Source organism: Bactrocera tryoni, chromosome 4 (genome assembly GCF_016617805.1).
Source record: "Bactrocera tryoni isolate S06 chromosome 4, CSIRO_BtryS06_freeze2, whole genome shotgun sequence".
NCBI lineage: Eukaryota > Metazoa > Arthropoda > Insecta > Diptera > Tephritidae > Bactrocera > Bactrocera tryoni.
The window spans coordinates 79,411,829-79,431,840 of record NC_052502.1 but is presented as its reverse complement, the minus strand read 5'-3'; the positions used below and the strand labels follow the sequence as shown (position 1 = coordinate 79,431,840).

The 20,012-nt window shown below is 35.3% G+C and overlaps 3 protein-coding genes across 10 annotated transcripts; 1 reads left to right on the top strand and 2 right to left on the bottom strand.

The window, feature by feature from the left end:
* Positions 1–159: 159 nt before the first annotated feature.
* LOC120774885 (homeobox protein extradenticle) lies at positions 160–6,779 on the bottom strand. Of its 5 annotated transcripts, none has more exons than XM_040104744.1 (7): positions 6,679–6,721; positions 6,336–6,371; positions 4,391–4,687; positions 1,976–2,122; positions 1,752–1,923; positions 1,436–1,694; positions 160–1,377 (listed from the first exon to the last, which is right to left on the bottom strand). In XM_040104744.1, exons 3-7 carry the CDS (start codon positions 4,653–4,655, stop codon positions 1,093–1,095), a joined length of 1,128 nt encoding a protein of 375 aa, XP_039960678.1. In that variant the 5' UTR covers positions 4,656–4,687; positions 6,336–6,371; positions 6,679–6,721; the 3' UTR covers positions 160–1,092. The 5 variants fall into 5 exon arrangements, with proteins under 5 accessions (XP_039960678.1, XP_039960679.1, XP_039960675.1 ...); XM_040104745.1 differs by lacking the exon at positions 6,679–6,721 and adding an exon at positions 6,543–6,651; XM_040104741.1 differs by lacking the exon at positions 6,336–6,371 and having other exon boundaries at positions 6,679–6,779.
* A 311-nt stretch (positions 6,780–7,090) lies between these two features.
* Positions 7,091–10,902, bottom strand: LOC120774879 (raf homolog serine/threonine-protein kinase Raf). 3 transcript variants are annotated; one of them, XM_040104735.1, is made up of 6 exons: positions 10,801–10,902; positions 9,663–10,163; positions 8,923–9,597; positions 8,717–8,863; positions 8,282–8,655; positions 7,091–8,219 (listed from the first exon to the last, which is right to left on the bottom strand). In XM_040104735.1, exons 2-6 carry the CDS (start codon positions 10,029–10,031, stop codon positions 7,640–7,642), a joined length of 2,145 nt encoding a protein of 714 aa, XP_039960669.1. In that variant the 5' UTR covers positions 10,032–10,163; positions 10,801–10,902; the 3' UTR covers positions 7,091–7,639. The 3 variants fall into 3 exon arrangements, with proteins under 3 accessions (XP_039960669.1, XP_039960668.1, XP_039960667.1); XM_040104734.1 differs by lacking the exon at positions 10,801–10,902 and adding an exon at positions 10,438–10,794; XM_040104733.1 differs by lacking the exon at positions 10,801–10,902 and adding an exon at positions 10,453–10,794.
* Positions 10,903–11,690: 788 nt separating this feature from the next.
* Positions 11,691–13,799, top strand: LOC120774889 (pre-mRNA-splicing factor 38B). 2 transcript variants are annotated; one of them, XM_040104752.1, is made up of 6 exons: positions 11,691–11,836; positions 11,946–12,080; positions 12,171–12,295; positions 12,415–12,550; positions 12,709–12,815; positions 12,917–13,799. In XM_040104752.1, the coding sequence occupies exons 1-6, from the start codon at positions 11,827–11,829 to the stop codon at positions 13,493–13,495; spliced, it is 1,092 nt and encodes a 363-aa protein (XP_039960686.1). In that variant the 5' UTR covers positions 11,691–11,826; the 3' UTR covers positions 13,496–13,799. The 2 variants fall into 2 exon arrangements, with proteins under 2 accessions (XP_039960686.1, XP_039960687.1); XM_040104753.1 differs by lacking the exon at positions 11,691–11,836 and having other exon boundaries at positions 12,002–12,094.
* The last annotated feature ends 6,213 nt before the right edge of the window (positions 13,800–20,012 follow it).

Genomic DNA, 20,012 nt, shown 5'->3' with positions numbered 1-20,012 from the left:
TCTCACACTACATTTATAAGCTATTGTCACTACATATATTCGTATACCTACGTCAGTAGAGACTTCGCTCATATTACCATCAGGTTTTCTAATTCATGTCTTCAATTCGATAAATCTGTACACATATCGTTTTATGAACCCAATAAACGGTCAGATAAATTGTTTGCCACAATTTTATATACTTTATTAATTTAAAATAATTACACATTATAAATTGAAGGTAATGCTTTTTATAGTTATATTAGAGAACTTGTTACAATACTTTCTATTAAATACTTGAAGAATGTTGGCCAAAAGTACAATAGTTACGTACATAGGTAATAGATAAGTAAATGTGCTCATATTGAGATTTTTGCTTTAGCTTGCATAACTTTTTTTATCTACCTCTCTTGAGATGTATCGTCAGTTAAAAGGTTGTGCTAAAAAAATATAAGTATCGTAAATTTGGGCTTGGCAAAGTATTAATATTATATGCACACCTACATACATCATCGAATTTGCACTCTATAATTAGCTGTTTTAGCTGTTACCATACAATTAAAATTGTAGATTTTGATAGCTGCTTCTGAATTTGCACATGTTTTTTATATTTTTATTACTATGATGTATGTTAATATTTATATCTAAAGTTTCGTATACGGATTTTCATTTCAATAAAAGATTGTTACGCTTAATTCAAATTATATATAGATGCCTACATATTATCGTATGCAATATTACGTATACATTATTGTTAATTGCGTATACACACTGCGGAGCAAAAATGAACATATAAAGTGGAGTTTTTATGCTTTTGAAGCTTAAAATAAAAGATTTCCTAGGTAAACGAACTGGGCGTGATATTGATTAGGATAACGTAAATAAGTATATTGAAATCAAAAAGTTAAGGTATCTGCAATTTTATATGATTTGTAAGAATTGTAAAAATATTGAATACTTTGTCTGAAATTAACATTATAATATTAAGATATTGACAAAGCATATCAAGTTTTTAATTTAATAATAAAAATATGTATCTTAATATATTTCACAAGTGATTTTTGATGTTCACTTTTGCTCGTATACATGTGAAGTGTGGTATGTTAAACCGCCTCAAGGGCTAAGGTCCTGATGTAGAGTATGGTCGTAACCGCCCATACTGTTATCGTATTGCTGCTGATCGTACCCGCCTGAGCCCATGGGGTAGCCCATAGAATCCTGTGGAGGTGCTGGTGACATCATAGGTGTAGTGGTGCCACTTGGTGGGCCAGCCATTGAATATGGCGAAGCACCAGCTGCCTTCTTAGCAGCATATAAATTGGCCTCTTCCTGTGCCTTACCTATGTTCTTTTTGTATCGAATGCGTTTGTTACCGAACCAATTAGAAACTTGGGAAACCTTAAAAAATTAAAATATTTCATAACTTTTTACACATAATTTTGGTTTATAAACGCACTGTTATTCCACACTTTCTCGCTAACTCCTCTTTTGCTTCCTCAGATGGATATGGGTTGCTCAAATGACTATAGAAATACTCATTGAGAATTTCGGAAGCTTGCTTACTAAAATTGCGACGCTTACGTCTAGCGTCCAGAAATCGAGATCGTAATATCATTACAGCTTCGCACGTCGATTGCTTCAACTGCATTTGTATTGAGCTGAATTTTTTGTGAATTATTTGGACCATGCGTTCAATTTCCTTAGGTGTAATTGGCCTGTAAATAGAGAATACTCGAGAACCATGTATTTGTATCCTTAGTATAATTACGCACCTGGTCCTACTTTGTTCTCGAAGTAAGTTCATAACATGTGTGGTGAATTCATTGCACGCCTGTTCATATTTCTCTAGCTCTTGATGATATATCTGACGAATCTGTGCAAGCTTTGCTCGGTAATCTGAATGCTCAATTGCGTTGTCAGCTCCATCGATCGACAAGGAAGATCCTGTTTAGTGAAAATTTAGTGCAAAGCAAAGTATATATATTGTTGAATATACCTTGACTTGCTGCTGCCGCGGAAGCGGCCGCTGCTCCGCCACCACCTTTTTCTGGTCCTGCAACACCTTCTGCGATAAGCATATTATCCAGACGCATTAACTGTGGATCTGGTGGTTCTTCCTCTTGCGTATTACGAATTGAAAGGACTTCGCAGAAAAAATTTTTAATATATTAATTAACAAAGTATTCATATACATATATTATTTTTATTTATACATTTAATATATAAATTTTTTAAGCCGTTTCACTAATTATTTTTTCGTTATACATTTACTTTCGCCTAAAATCTTGAGCTAGTTATAACATAGGACTGAATCTATTATTTATTATTATATTTAGTCCTTTTTATATTTATTTTATAGTTTCATACTTCGTATAATCGCATAACATTTCAGATTCACCTCTGCAACAGATAATGAAATTAAATTCCCAATTTGTATTTGCCCAGTTACTCAAGAGATTTTGTCTCTATTTGCATTTTGTCCAGAAATACTCATGACAATATACATAATTTTGTTTCGTTTTTCAAATAAAAATAGACAAAATCAGAACTCAATACGCAAGATGTTGCAAACATTTCATTCAAAGCTAACAACAAGGTACTCATAAAGTAACATCCTGTACCATTACATCGTTTGCATAGCCCACACCCAAATCATTTAATCTAAAACTTGTGCGAAATAGTCCGCAACCATTCAGAACGCACATCCGTGTATTGTGGCTTGCTACTCATATTGAAGGGATGAACCAAGGCAGAAATAGAAAAACAGACAACAAGAAATACAAACGCATCATAACCCCAACCATCGGCACGTACAGCTCACAGGGATGGTCCCTGAGCTTGCAAAGTAGTTGTATGCCAATTTAAGATTAGATTAAAAAACTTTAGCTTTCATTTTCTTATTGTATTCCTTTGTGTTGCCACTATAGATTCGTATTGCTTTGCTTGCTTCTCGTAGTGCATATGTAAATATACATACATATGTCTTTATGTATACAAGAAAGTATGCACAAGCAATGAAACACACGCACTAGCTGAACCAAGTTGGCAAAATTATTAAAATGCCGTGTAGATTTTGCACTTAAAACATGATTAAATTTGCAAGGTAGAACTTTAAGGAACTGCAATGCACATAGATATGCCATTGAGTAGAAAAAAATGTGTGGTCAGAGAGATATTCAAGAGAATTTCAATATCGGGTTAATTTTTTATTGAATATGGCATATTTTATTCATATAACTCTTCTGTTGAGCAGAGCATTTTATTAATAACAACCATAATAATACCCTTTCATTTGTATTATCGTAATTATAGAAGACAATTATTTACCTGCATACATATGAATATCAAATAAACAAATGAGGTAAATTGTTTATTCGAGTATATTTTAAGCAACTTTATGGAAAAAGCATTGTCGCGTTAATAAAATTCTGTCACAGCAAGTAGGCGCGACAAGATTTAACATTACATGCAATTTGCATATGCCTGTTATACACTGTACGAACTCAGGAGACATTGAATATTAAACCGGATCGATGCTGCAGAGTTGCGGTGCTGAACTTTAGTTTAAACGGTGCAAGCTGACAAGTAATGGATAAACATTTAAAACATCTTCTTGATTTCTAACATCACTACATTTAAGATATGTAAAGATCCTGAGACAATGATGTGAACATGTTAAATATTCGCGAATGCGTTAAGATAACAAAAATGGTTTCAAAATTATGAAAAACTATTAAATGATGCTTGATATTATATTTCAAACTTAAATTCGTAGTTAGAAAAATAAAAACCTTTTAAAACGTTTAATATTTTTGTATATAATATGTTGGCATGTCAAATTCAAAACATAATTCTACATTTTCTTATTTAAACAACAACTAAAAAGCATTACATAGGATTTAAAATAATAGTTATTTGATTTTTATCTGATGATTTCAGTTTCCATCTAGGAACCAACTTTTGTCTTTAATATTTTTTATTATAACCTGTCACTTTACCTCTTGCTCATTTTTTCGGTTTAGTAATATCTACATAAGAAAATTGTCAATTGTGATTTCTACGACAATGCTGTTGACCCATTCAAAACACATGTTACATTTTCAATAAAGTCACATAAGCTTACATTTCGCCAATGAAAATGTGAAAAATAGGGGTTGTAGCATGAAGATTTAAATACTCTATAGAATCTTACATTGTGGACCACTGGGAACGTGCTTTGCATTTTATGAACACTGGCGACAAAGCAAATATAGTTTGTTTTGTACTATTTGTGCAAACATAAAACAGAATTAATGAAAATCAACAAATATTGGTTGATTTTGCGCTCAATTGATTATGGTGCAGAAATTTTAAATATGTCGGCCAAAATATAAGGGGGAAACGAGGGAAAAAATAATAATTTTTCACTTACCGGTTTTCTCCTTAATCTCACACAGCACCGAAAACAAAGCCGGCTTCATACGATGACAGTTTAAAGTGTGTTTTCTTGCTTGCGCCTCATCTAATGATTGCTCCGAAATGCTCATGATCTGCTGCAAAATTTCACCGATATCTTTCTGTTTACGCACTTCATTTTCGTTTCCAGTATTTTGTCCATCATCCTGACCTGGCATACCATAGGCTTGCGGAGCCATCATACCGCCCGTATGAGCCATCATACGATTGGGGTCTTCCATATTGTGTCCGCCGCAATGCTTTAATGCCGTTTCTAAATATTACGAAAAACCACTTATCTTTAAATGCATTTTCATTCGTATAAAATTTGAGCAAATAGCGACACTGTGCAAGTACAATAAATTTACTTATGTATGTTCTATATGTACAAATTATTTGCGAAAAATCATGTTATTGAATTTTCTTACTAGAAAGAAGGCAAACAAAGCGTATTAATTCCACTGCCAACGAGATTCAATTGAAAACTAAAATCAAAACTGATTATAGGGCAACGTTCAAGCTACCGAATCAGATACATACATATCTTTTACGCGTGCCTGTTCTCTCGATGCTTAGCTCTTAGCTCACTGCTTTTGACATATACTCTTAAAATGAACAGCAGGCAATCAGACACGCCACAATTGTTTTGCTACTCTCATCTCGTAACTAAAAACGTAGTCAGATGAACAAAAGACTTAACATTATGTTTATGAATATCTAATTGTTTAAATTTCAAGGATATAACATATGACGGTAGTTTGTCGTTACGAGTACCAAATAGAAGGACACTAGTTGCCTTCTAATTAATATAACTGGTCTGTTCCTAAGACGATAAATACTTACTGCATGCATGAGATATTTGCCTGTGGTCTATATTTTAAAATAAAGGACACATGTACAAATCATGTTAATCTCAAAGTGATATATTATGACTATTAGGGTTTTTTCGGTTGCAGAAGATACAATAATAACTTTTATAAAACAAGACCCTATTTCATTTTTAAGAGCGGTACTTTATGCAGTATTTTGTTAAACAGTTCCAATGGTGTGGAGGTGACCTCTTCGGAACACGGAATAGAAGCTCAAATCAATTAAGAATCGAATCAATATCATATTGCCGTAAATTTTTCGTGGGCATGTACCCTTCGTTATTAGCTACCATTATTTTGAACAAAATATTTATGGTGTATATATAATTCATGTATTATTTTAATATATTTAATTTTGAAATATCACAATAAATCGTATTTAACATTGGCTGTCGGAAATACTTAGCGACACTTGACACTTTCATTTGCAAAGGTAGATTTTATCTTCGAAATACTTTATCTTATGATTGGTGATTTGTATTAGCTTTGGTATCCTTTTTATATTATGATAAGTCTGTTTAAGGTTTTACAATCAGTATTACTATTTCACGTTGTAAAATTTGCTGTTTCCCAAAGATAACAGAGTAGTTAAAATTTTTAACCTTGAATAATAGTGGACGTATATACATACATCCTACTAACAACTGTAATATAAAAAAAAATATGGAACTTTCCACATATGCAATTTAATAAACCTGGGTGTGGTTTGCTCCAAATGATGTGATAACAAACTTTTCCTAATAGAATAAATTTGGGTACATGTAGTAGCCCACCGTCGCCTGAATCCATGTTTAGGTGACAGTTGTAGAAACTAATTCATAAAAAGGCTGTGGAGTGGCGACTCGCTGAAACTTCATTGGAGCACATAGGTTTTACAATTTAATGATATTACACCTCTGTTTTTTAGAAATTTTTTAGGTAAAAATACGCTGTACAACGTTAGTATTTTAGAGGTAACCTGCGCAATCTGCTCTACCCATTTTGAATACACATTTGCGTACGTATATTTACTATATGTATATGTAATATTGCATATGAATTATATTTACTTACATTTAGAGGAACAGTGTGATATTAAATTACAGAAAACTAAAAATGTAAAGTTGTACACGATTAAAAAAAGTAAATAAGTAAAACTTTAAATAGTTTAAGTGGATAATTTATACTATGTACACAAACAAGTGCATTTGTAACCGCTGAGGAAAATAGATAGAGAAAAGTCATACGAAAACGAGGAGACGAGAAACACGAAAGCAGTACCGAAAACGTTTGTAGTTTCACTTGTTTTCTTGTGGTAATAACACTAAGCTTATATAGTTACACTCGTTCTTATGTTTTTATGATTTTTCAAACTATTTTGCGTATTTAAAACTTAGCCAAAATATTTTCTACTAACCAGATATCAATAAAATTCTAAGCACACGAAAAATCAGAAATTTCAGAGCATCAATTGGAAATCGTTTGAAAGTATTGCCAGATGTGACAAATAATTTTGTCAAAATAAAATCCATACCATTGAATAATGCCATATCGCTACTTGCAACTAACAATCTATTACAATTACAAATACATAAAATCTTGTTAGTACACTAGGTGTCTTCAATATGATTGTTTTCTTTAATTCAAATGTTTTTATACTATATCACACAAAATATTACCTTTGTAAATATACCTACTAATTAAAGGTAAAATTAGTTTTGAATTTTATTTTATTTAGTTGGACAAGCTTAATGTCTAAACTTGTCCGGTGAAACATATTTTATATAATCTTAATATCTTAAAATCATTTACATATTATATTAATTTACTTATTTTTTAGTTACATTCTCAATGCAATTAAATGCTCTTGCCCTCTAATTATTCTACTTAAAACTTTAATTAAGGTAGTGTTTCACAAAAACGTAATTCTATTCATAAGCATCTATGAAATATCAGGCTAAGCTGAAGATTCCGAAGATACCAACAAGTCACCATTGCTGGCGAGCGGTTCATGTTTTATTAAATTCAATTAACAAATTGGCAAATGCTTTCAAAACACTCGGATCTATACACCGGAACGAACTTTAAGCCAAGAACTGTTTGCTCAACAAAATTCCTGAAAACTGTTTAGAGAATTTTTTTTTTACTAATGCAATAACTGTGTTTGTATATTAACTCAGACTTAGAGAAAATAAAATATTATTTTAAGTATATTTTGCCGTCAATAACAATGGCCCGAAAATTTTAAGTGTATGTAACTAAATTTCCTTGCTCTTTGTTACATAGTCAAAGGTACCTACACTAGTTTTTAGTGTTCAAAAGGGATATCGCCTGTCCCTCATTTTTGTTATCACAATAGTAATATCGGATCAGCATCGCTAGATATTACCCGCACTATTATAAAACTGGAAATTACTGAAGTTAACTGGAGTTTTAGGACTAGGGCACTGATAGAAATCTTCACTATGTAACTGTGTTTGCGTCATATTTGGTTCACTAGCACTACGGTGAATTTTCGGCATTGCCCTTAACATAGTTTCCAACATGTTCAGTAGAGGTCGAAATAGTGGGCGATCGTTTCGATCATATTTAATACAATCCTCGGCCAGACGTTTGAGAGCTTGTGGGGCGTCCCCTCGCACTTTAGTCATATCTGGTCGAAGCAATCCCCGTCCAACCATGAACAAAATTTGGTCTTTGTTGTTGATATGACTATATGGTAAACATTCAGCTAATAGCTCGTATATAACAATACCAAAGGCATAAACGTCCGATTGGAAGGAATAAGGATTCTGTTCTTGCATGCGTATCACTTCGGGAGCCATCCACAAAATACTGCCAGTAGGTTGATTCGCTTGTTTTTCTCCAGACCAGCGTGTCTTTGCAGTGGCCAAACCGAAATCACCTATCTTTACCGACAAATCCTCATGTAAAAATATGTTGTTAGATTTTAAATCCCTAAAAGGTAATCAAACGTTGCAGATTAAAATAATTTTCGAATATACAGCTGAATCTTATACCTATGAATTATATTTTTTGCATGAAGATAATCCATTCCTTGCGCCACTTGTCTACCAATATCGATTAAAGTGTTGAGTTTAAACTTAGTTTCATTTACGTGTATATGTTTGTACAGACTAGAACCTTCGCACCATTGCGTTACAATAGCTAACGACGGTTTAGAGACACACCCCATAAACAAAAGAATATTGCAATGTCGGGTCTTTTTTAACATGGCCACTTCATTTTTAAATGCCTGCAACTGGACAGGACTTGGAGTTTTAACATTCAATGTTTTTACAGCCACTGGACCATGCCAATGAGCTTTATATACGGTACCAAAAGATCCGGAACCAATCCTCGGACCAATCAGGATTTCCTCAGCTTGAATATTCTATAATGTATATAAATGTATGATTAAATGTACTTTTTCACTTCGCTTTTAAAAACCATACCCAATTTTCTTCAGAACCTTTTCCGTCCCGAGGTGACAAAAGATTTTTATTGCTTTCGTCTGCAGACCGAGCTCTTTGTCGCTTTATAGTTTTCAACGTGCCGGTGGGTGAAGCCTGTGTTGAGTTAGGGTGATCGCTACCATGATGCTGAAATTAAATATCCATCAGAATATTAAAACCTTTATTATTATTTCTGCAATAGTAACCTGTAAAGGAACATGATTCTGCACTAAACACCGTTGCGCCTCTGTTAATGGTCTATTAATACACACATTCGGAGCTGAGTTTGAGCGATCTTGTTGGCTAATTGTGCGAGGGTGCCTTCCTTGATTTAATATCGCATTCCTTCCAGGATGTAATATTCCAACAAAATTTTCTGGGTTTTGTGCCAAAAGTCGTTGATAATAGGAAATATCCATTGGAAATTGTTGACAAAGTGTGGGTACTTTATCGGAACATCTTTGATGGAACCGAAAATTACACTGGCTGCAGTAAAAACCACTAAAAAGCAAACGACGACAGCCCTCACAAAAGGCCAATGAAAAAAATGTCTTTCTTATGAACTGGTGTGATATATGAGTCATTATTGGAAATTTATCCAATAAGCGTACATAAATTTCTTCCACCATGAGTGAACCAATATCAGTGTCCCATGGAATAATGCTGCGGCCACTATCTGTTGCAGAAACTTCACACATGTCTGGTTTTAGTTGTCGTAATTTAAGTGCCTTCATAAGCGCATCTCGTAATCGAACACCTGGTACAACTTCAACAGATGTTCGCTGTTGATTTGGTAAATGAGCTCGCAACAGCACTTTTGGTGGTCGCGTTAAAGTACTACATCGACTTCCACTATTACTGTTTGCCACATAAGAATCCGTCTAAATATAAAAAATTTTACCATATGAATAGGAATGAAATAAAAAAACCATAACAATTTACAAACCATATCAATTGATGGTAAAAGCGCATGTTGATGCGATGATTGTTGCTGATTCTGATTCTGATATTGGGATTGGTGATTGGTATATTCAAACTGGATTTTTTGTTGATCTATTTTATTTGCTTCCTCTTGCTGGCTGCTCACTTGCTCCATTAGTTCATGTTCCTTTACGAAAAGATCATGAAGCTTCGAAGTAAGTTCTTGATATTCTGTTATATACATTGGAGGCGGCTCTTGTAAATTTGCAAACTTTGCATTAAGGGCATCTATATTTTCACGCGTAACATGTATTACAGATTGAACATTTTGGAGCTCTTCGGCAAGAGGATCGAACAAATCTCCACTATCGTCGGTAGAAGAGGTGCTAGACATATTGGCGTTTAGATATTTAGTTTTCTATACTGCTGTTCGAAATGGTAATTATTAAGAGCACGACTTTCCGCTTTAAATGTACATAAGTGGTATATATTCTTATTTTTATGTTTTCACATCAGCTCCGCAGTTCTGCAAAGCAGAAAAATAATAGTAAAAAATATAACTGCTTTCGCCCAACTTCTAAATGTTAAAATCCATTTTATATGAAAACTAAACAAGGTATCGGACGTTCAATTTTTTTGCTAACACAAATTCGCAAATAAGCCGGATTGTACAAAGAAATTGACAGGGTTGCAATAATCAATTTATTTATAAAAATATATATATATTTTGGTACTTCGTCAGGAAGAGAAATATTTTGTGGACAATGATAAAAAAAGATATACAAATATACTTTTCTTACAGCATTTGTGCTTACTGTGTGTGGGCTTGGTATTATTCCATCTTTAAGTCAGCTGTTTAATTTCTTTTGGGTATATGTTACAAACTTAAGAATACAATATATATATTGTTGTATTTAACTTTAACATTTTCGATAGATTTTATATATTTTTGTGGTCCAATTATGAATTTATGTTATATATTATATTATATTCCCTTATTGTGTAGCTAATAACCAAACATAAGTATTCATAATTTTTACATATAATGTAGCTTTGAGCCTAGTTAGTCTTACAGCACCACACAAAAGGTGTATACTTTCTCTTTCACATCCTTAGAAATTGTTAAAATCACGAAACGTAAAAACTTCATTAATTTCTTTTACCGTTTAAAAGAGCAATAATTAAAATTGTTCAACAATTTTTTACTTCTGGTAGTATTGTGTGTGACATTGAATTTCCCCAAATATGTAATACTACATTGTTGCTGTTAAAAATGCGGACTGCAAGGATACGACGAACAGGGTTGCTTATCTAGGATTTTTTTGCTAGTTCTGGAAACAACGAATTGATTAATAGTTACATTTACGTTATTAATTTCGATTCTCGAAAAAAGCCGACATTATAGTTGTAAACATTTTAAATATAAAAAAATCAGTTGGTAGCATTGAAAAATTTCCCGCTAAGTTTAACAACGCGTGATATGGAGACGGTTTTCGCTTATTTCATACTGCAGCATTTTTTCACATACAGTAAATTTTTAATTCTAATTCTTAAAACAAAACGGTGCTGATCGTGAGTGAAACTTAAAACAATACAATTTAAGAATATTGTGTAAAATTGGTTGTAATTGGTTAATTGTTATATATAAAGTGAACAGACTTGTTAGCGGAAATGGATGACGGTAAGCGCAAATATTGCAAACTGATAACCTCACAATTTTGATTGGAAGTTTATGTCAGTCTAAAATCAATTTTTAAGATATTTAGACAAGAGGCTAGAAATGAGGTTTGATATATTTAATAAATTGTTTAGCGTAGCATATTTTTTTAACAACCCAGCAAGTGCTAATACCCGAGACTCGTCTGAAAAATTTTTATCGAATCTAATTCATACAGAAATTTCAGAATGTGTGTAGTCTAGTCTGTTAGTTTTGTCAACTCGGTCGTTTATTGAATTTCGTCTACGTCTGAATAATTTCACAAAGAGAGAATTTAGTGGCAGCATTGAAAGTAAGAGCTTTGCTGAATGATTTCTTATTCCGCTGAATTCGTGGTTGTCGCGTTTTGTACATATTTTTCCGTCGCCAAACGTTTATGGTATTTTATCGTGAGTTATGGAAACTAATAGATTTTTATTAAAAATTGTTGATTATTAATTGTAAAGTGTGTGAGAATAAACTATTAATTAAAATGGATGAAGGTAAGAGGAAGTATCTGTAAATTGGCAAAGATATGTGCGAAGTCAATTTTAGATCGGCAGATTGTTTAAAGTCGTTGGACTCATTCAATAATTGTAATATATTTTGTAGAATATCAGCAGCAGTCTTCAGCGGCGAAGAAGATTGGTAAACAACATAATACTCTGCCGCTGTGGGGAAATGAAGCAACTATGAACCTCAATCCCCTTATTCTAGCGAACATACAGGGCTCTAGCTATTTCAAAGGTACGTCCCGAAAGGTACAGTAGCGAACACACATTTGATTTTGGTCTTTGAAGGATTTTTTATTATCTCTTTTTTTTTTATCAATTATAGTTCATTTGTTCAAACTTAAAACTTATCATGAAGTTGTTGACGAGATCTATTATCAAGTAAAACACATGGAGCCTTGGGAGCGAGGATCTCGAAAAACGTCTGGACAAACTGGCATGTGTGGCGGAGTGAGTTTATGAAATGTAGTATTTCGTTTTAAATAAATATACTGCATATAAAAGTTAAATTACTTGCAGTAGTTAAAAGGGATTTTATTTTCATACTAAATAGCATTCATATATTTAAGGTGCGAGGAGTGGGCGCTGGCGGCATTGTATCCACGGCTTACTGTCTATTGTATAAATTGTACACCCTTAGGCTGACTAGAAAGCAGGTTAACGGACTTCTAAACCACACAGATTCACCCTATATAAGGGCTCTAGGTAGGTGGTAAGTCAAAAGGTGTTAACAGCACCGTCATCACAATATCCAGATATATCAGATCAATCCAGTTCTGCTTTCGGAGGTATTTTGCAAATGTAACATTTTTTAAAGAAAAATTTATGTACATCAAACAATTAAAACAATGAATTATTTTCAGGTTTTATGTACCTTAGATATACTCAACCGCCAGCAGATTTGTACGACTGGTATGAAGATTATTTTCAAGATGAAGAAGAAATTGATGTAAAGGCTGGCGGTGGACAGGTGAGTCGAGTGTATGAGTCAATATATCAATAAACATTAAATATTATTTTCTCAAAATGGAAATTATTAGTAATTGCTTTTGTTTTTCTCTTACAATGCAGACTATAACTATTGGCCAGGTGGTGTATCAATTTCTCACTAAGCTCGATTGGTTTTCTACATTATTTCCTCGTATACCTGTTCCTATCCAAAAGCAAATAGAAAAGAAATTGGAGGAATATTGTCGCAAAAATAATATAAGTCAACAGCAATTAAGCTCAGCAAGGAATGTGGCACCCAATAGTGGAGGTGCGAATTATGACTATGATGATGCAATTTATGATCGCAGAAGTGGTGGCGCTGGTAGCAGTCGAAGCAGACTTCAACAAGCAAGTAGTGGGAGTTATCGAGACGAGCACGATGACCGCGATAACTACTGTAACAGAAGACGTGAAGATTCGCCTTCAAACTCATACCACAGCAGCAGGGATCGGGATCACTACCGAGAAAAGCACAAGAAAAAACATAAGCGCAAGCACCATTCTAGAAGTAGAAGTCGTAGTCGAAGTGAAAGTCGGAATCGAACTGAACGGAGAAAAGATTTGGATTGTGATAGGGACCGTGAACGTGAGCGAAACAGGCCTAAGGAAAGAGATTTCGAGCGTCGTGGCCGTGACTATGAGGAGCGCCGATATCGTTAAAAATCTATTAAATTATATAGGAATAAACACAGACGGAGGCACAAAGTAAATACGGAGTAAAAAGATGGGGAAAATTATATAATTTTCCTAAGTCCTATAGCCCGAAAACATTAAATACATTATAACATTTCCATTTTATAAGCCATTGTTGAACTCAGGACGTCTGTTGTCTTATACTTTCTTTATATTGTATACAGCAAATAGATATGTTGGTTTAAATGTTACAGTAGTTACTGAAATTGTTTTGCTTAATACTAAAGATGATTTAATGAATAAATAACCCGATGAGGTAATTACAAGCATATGCACATATATCATTTATTCGACTGCTGAGATGTTGCAAGTGTTAATCACTGCGAAAATATAGCAAGACATCGGGTGCGTTCGAGCTACGTAAATATTAGAAAAGCACAAGCAGTATTGCTTATGTTTTCTGATACTTTGCTGAGGTGCAGGCAAAAATTTATTGCTGCTGATTTATTTGCATAAATTGCGCAAAAAAATTGACGATTGAACGGTATTCGGTATGCATGTGTATGTAACCGAACTCTTTATACTCTTGCATCTTGCAAAGATCAAAAAAGGGGAAATACTTTTTTTTATCTTGATATTGATCGATCAGTTTGTATGGCAACTAAATGCTAGTGGTCCCGCCTGAACACGAGAAAGGACTTGATTTTGACCCATTGCTGTGTATGGCATTTATAGCTTATAGTGATTCGATATCGGAAGTTCCGAGTAATGATAAGTTTCTTGAAAAAAAGAACGTGTGCAACTTTGTTTACCATTTATCGGGCAATTACTACCGGTGACCCTTTTGTTAACATTAATTGGTCAATTACCTTTTTGTTTACATTTTGCTCACATTGACTCTTGTGTTTACACTTTATAGGATCAATGACCCTTTGTTTACAATTTATGACCCCTTTAAAATTGTTCAGATAGGACCTCTATATATTGTCATACAAATTGACCGATCAAGAACAAATACCTGTATGGATTTCACATGATATCCTCACACAATTTGGCATGCACCAAAAAAACGTTCTGAGGTTCTTAGTTAAAATCGTATATAACTTAATGGTTAATTGGTACCTTAAAAAACGCTTACTGTAGATAAATAATTGAGTTTTGAGTTTATTATAGAAAAATGTGTTAGTTGTATTTTATAAATATGTATCTAAAAGCCTCATATTAATCTCATATTTTATATCAGATCTATTATTTGTTTTCAGCTCACGTTTCAGAAGTTGTCGGTCAACCTGCACTTTCCGTATCTGATTTGCCTTTGCTGTTGTGGATAAATACATGTATGTATGTTTTAAATATTCATAGTATTTTTTAAATTTGTTAATAACACCAACAAAAGCAAATTACATAACATTAAACTGATTTATTCACATGTATATGCCGCTAATTGTATGATGAAATGATCACAGTTCTGTAACCTCACATATACTAACTTATTATATGCAGAGTATGTATGTACATATATATCCAGCCGATAACATTCCTTGCGAAAATTAAAGGAGCAGCTGCTCCAAAGAGACTATTATTAGAAATAGATAGCTGGCAGCCAGCTTCCCCTGAAATCATTTTGTGACTTTCAAATCACATAATGTTGAGACGCGAGAGTCACCTAAGCACTGGCCAGGCACGGTGCCTGCGTTTCTTTTATAGCGCCAACTGTCAGCCTGCTTCCCGCGAAATCACCTCGCGACTGTTAAACTTCATCACCTTGCGACTGTTAAACTACATCACATCGCGGCGCAAGAGTCAGCTAAGCACTGGCCAGGCACGGTGCCTGCGTTTCTTTTATAGCGCCAACTGGCAGCTAGCTTCCTGCGAAATCACCTCGCGACTTTTAAACTACATCACATCGCGGCGCAAGAGTCAGCTAAGCACTGGTCAGGCACTGTGCCTGCGTTTCTTTTATAGCGCCAACTGGCAGCCTGCTTCCCGCGAAATCACCTCGCGACTGTTAAACTACATCACATCGCGGCGCAAGAGGCAGCTAAGCACTGGCCAGGCACGGTGCCTGCGTTTCTTTTATAGCGCCAACTGGCAGCTAGCTTCCTGCGAAATCACCTCGCGACGTTTAAACTACATCACATCGCGGCGCAAGAGTCAGCTAAGCACTGGCCGGGCACGGTGCCTGCCACCGACCACTTCGATCTTTAATGTTGCTTCCAACGTGGCGTGATCTTGCCCTAGTACGTGATGGGGTGCTGTTTTTTTGCAGAGAGTTTTTCCTATATAAATTTTCTGAAAGATTTGCAAGCACCCTTAAGCAAAAATATAAATTATATTCAGTGCCGATTTCACATACTTAAATAAATTATAATTGTACTCTTTAAAATTTTTGCATATGGCTCAAGTATTCTTTAACATATAAAAGGATACGCCTTTTGTTCCATATCATGTATATAAACGATGCCCATGTAACCCCTTTAGACACTTACATATGTATGTACATATGTGCATAGTTAGAGCGATTGCCTCTGCATTGTAATAGTGAGAAAAATGATGTGTCAGCCGCACCTATGAATTACAAATTTGTAACAAAATGTTTTTCTTCGTTTGAAGTACAATTAAATGCGCATCACTTGTTTTCTAAGGTGGCGAAATGACAATTATTCCTTCTTCAATCGAATAGGTATACATGCTGCATACGCCCTGAAGTAAGACGTCTGAAAAAGGATCGCAGGATATGACTGTTTAAGTTGTCGTTACTCGCTTGTTGAACACATTTCGTATGCAAAATATTCACCAATGTGCGAATAAATTTTAATGACATTTACTTTCACCCTATACGTACGCATAAGTACATAAATACATATGTAAAAGCGCGCAAAGTGGTTGCAGACAGTGGCGTAGCTAGGGGGGGCGAAGGGGGCCGTCGCCCCGGGCGCAACGTCTTGGGGGCGGAAAAACGATCTTCGCCGGTTTTTAATATTCAGAAAAATACTTCAACAAATTTGTTTACAAAATTTATTATAAAAGATAAAGAGTTGTACACTCACAATGTAATAATCTGAATAACAATGAAAAATATTAATTTTTACTCGAATACTCTTCAGTCTTTGAATTTGTCTTATATCTTTCATAAAAATAGTGATAGAACTTAAAGATGCACTTTTCTAGCTTGGTCTAGCGACGTGTCACTCTCACAGTTACCCTATGCTTTGAATGAAACAAATACTTTAATTTCTCCAAATTTTCAAAAGTTCAAAAATTCTAGTTCCTAAATTTTATATACTTAATATCGAAGATATTTTGTAAAAATTCACTTTTGTTTGAACCACCTCATGAAACTTGTAGGTAGGTAGATTTTTTTTTTAGATCGCCGAAAAAACAGCCCTTGGTCGGATAAAATTCGAGTCAATTCCGGTACGTAGAACCGGCTGTCGTGGTTCGATTCTTCAATAAAAAATTGCAACATCATACTTTATATGATCGACGGTCGTCTGACGTTGGCACAAAGAGCACTGTGTGAGTTCGTTAAGTAAACAAGTACTATTTGAGAGGTGTTTTTGGTTATCCCTTTAAGTGTCGTTCTATTTTAGGAGTGCCATCAGCAGCATTATGCGAACAACCTTTAGCGAAATAATTGGACAAGTCGTTTTTATCTTTCTAATATTGGTGATTTTCGCTACTTTTATCAAGGTCAATGTGCGTCTACTGGAAATGAGACTAACGGGTAAATTACTGGTAACCCAATAGCGCTGTTAAACGTTTCTATGAGTTAAGATTTCCTAAGTTTGAATTGGCAAAGTTAATCAAGATTCTTGTGTACGTTGCACGGTTGTTCATCCCTTTCTGCTGCAAATGACTTATGAGTTGCACGCTGTGTATGTGTTAGTTTTCGCGCCATTTAATGATGTTATAGTGATTTTTATCAAACTTATTCAACTTTCTAATTTAGCGACTTTAACATTAGCGGTAGGCTCCCTAAGTTGTTTTCAATTATCATTACTCTATTTAACATCTTTTAAAACAATTTCAATTATAAAAATTCTAAACCCAAAATGTAAAAATCATTAATCATTGGTGAGCCTATGCAACCGCAAGATCCTATCCCTCCATTGCATTTATGCCACAATCGTGTAAAATTCACTGCTGTGTGTGGGCTAATGTTTGAAATAACGAACCACATGTACTATAAGCGCAGTTCTTATGTTATAACTGTATTTGCCTATACATACATACATTTATATTCGCGAGACGGTATGCAATGGCGCAGCCCAATACGTTTGCATTGGTAGTGTTGACAGCGGGTTAAATAAACTGTCACACAATCGGGTTAAGTTTAAAGCAATAAACACCGAAATGAACGAACATTTAAAATTGGTAAAATGACGTTCTTATCTTGCAACACAATCAGTGGGCGGTAAGAAAAAACGGTAAACCACAAAATTAAAACACATACATACATACATACTCATGTTGGCTTGCGTTATCACTATTATCACGTGTTAGAATACATACAGTTCAGTTGTTAATGACCAAAACAAAAGGATCGAGACCCCCGAGGCAGCTGACGACGGCGCACATTAGTCAGAGATGCAGCCAATAGCCGGTCTGTGGTTATGACTGGCCACGCGCGCAGCACATTAACGTGTGTCCGATATGATCTTAGCAGTTAGATTATGTCGCTTGACCGGATGTTGGCTATTGCAGCATGATGTAATTTTTTGTTTATCACCTGAGAGTCTATAAAGAACGACAATGCGGTTTCGTGTGCAGCTTGATGATTGCATACCTACATATAGTACATACATATGTACATACACAAAGTAACATAAATATATACATAAAAGAGGGATTCTTAAAGCAGCGATGTACAAACGTTCTGTGTACATACATATATATATGTATATATATATATATACATACAAGGTCCGCTGCAAAAGAAACAGGACTGTTAAAAAAAACATCAAAAAATTAATATTTTTCAAAAGTTATATTTTTTTTATTCAAAGTAGTTTCCTTGTGCTTCGATATAGCATTTAGCCCGGTCAATTAGCATTTCAAATGAGTGTTTAATGTCATTTTTCGGAATACTCTTGAGAATATCGGTCGTCGCCTTTTGGATAGCTGAAATGTCCTGAAACCAGTGTCCTTTCATGGGCAAATGAAGTTTTCCAAATAGGTAAAAATCACAGGGTGCCAGATCAGGTGAGTAGGATGAGTGATTAATGGTTAATATGGAGTTTTTTGTCAAAAAATCAGTGACAAGCGTCGACCGATAACACGGCGCATTATCGTGCAACAGGCGCCAGGTCCCTTCAGAACACCTAGGTAAAATACAGCATTAATCGTTTGGCCAGGTGGGACGAACTCTCGGTGTACAATACCCTCGGAACCGTAAAAACAAATCAGCATTGTCTTTATTTTTGACTTCTGAAGACGACCGATTTCTGATCGTCACAGAGGTTCTCACGACCTTCTTGGAATCGCTTAATCCACTCATGCACATTACTACGGGATAGGCGCTGATCACCATAAACTTTTTTCATCATTTAAAATGTTTCAGTAAACGTTTTCCGAGACGCGAGACGCATTTGCAGACAGAAGAAGAAAGAGGCCGAAATGCGTGAGTACGAAGAGCTTGATAAGCTGGCCGACAGGGGTAATGCTCGAAAATTCTACGAAAAAATGCGGCGGCTTACAGAAGGTTTCAAGACCGGAGCATACTCTTGTAGGACCCCCAAAGGTGATCTAGTCACTGATGCCCAGAGCATAGTTAAATTATGGAGGGAACACTTCTCCAGCCTGCTGAATGGCAGTGAACGCACAACACCAGGAGAAGGAGAACCCGATTCCCAATCGATGACGATGGAGCAGACGTTCCATTACCCGACCATGAAGAAGTTCGAATAGCAATTGCCCGCCTCAAGAACAACAAAGCGGCAGGGGCCGACGGACTACCGGCCGAGCTATTCAAACACGGCGGCGAAGAACTAATAGGGAGCATGCATCAGCTTCTTTTGTAAAATATGGTCGGACGAGAGCATGCCCAACGATTGGAATTTAAGTGTGCTATGCCCAATCCATAAAAAAGGAGACCCCACAATCTGCGCCAACTACCGTGGGATTAGCCTCCTCAACATCGCATATAAGGTTCTATCGAGCGTATTGTGTGAAAGATTAAAGCCCACCGTCAACAAACTGATTGGACCTTATCAGTGTGGCTTCAGACCTGGAAAATCAACAACCGACCAGATATTCACCATGCGCCAAATCTTGGAAAAGACCCGTGAAAGGAGAATCGACACACACCACCTCTTCGTCCATTTCAAAGCTGCTTTCGACAGCACGAAAAGGAGCTGCCTTTATGTCGCGATGTCTGAATTTGGTATCCCCGCAAAACTAATACGGCTGTGTAAACTGACGTTGAACAACACGAAAAGCTCCGTCAGGATCGGGAAGGACCTCTCCGAGCCGTTCGATACCAAACGAGGTTTCAGACAAGGCGACTCCCTATCGTGCGACTTCTTCAACTTGCTCCTGGAGA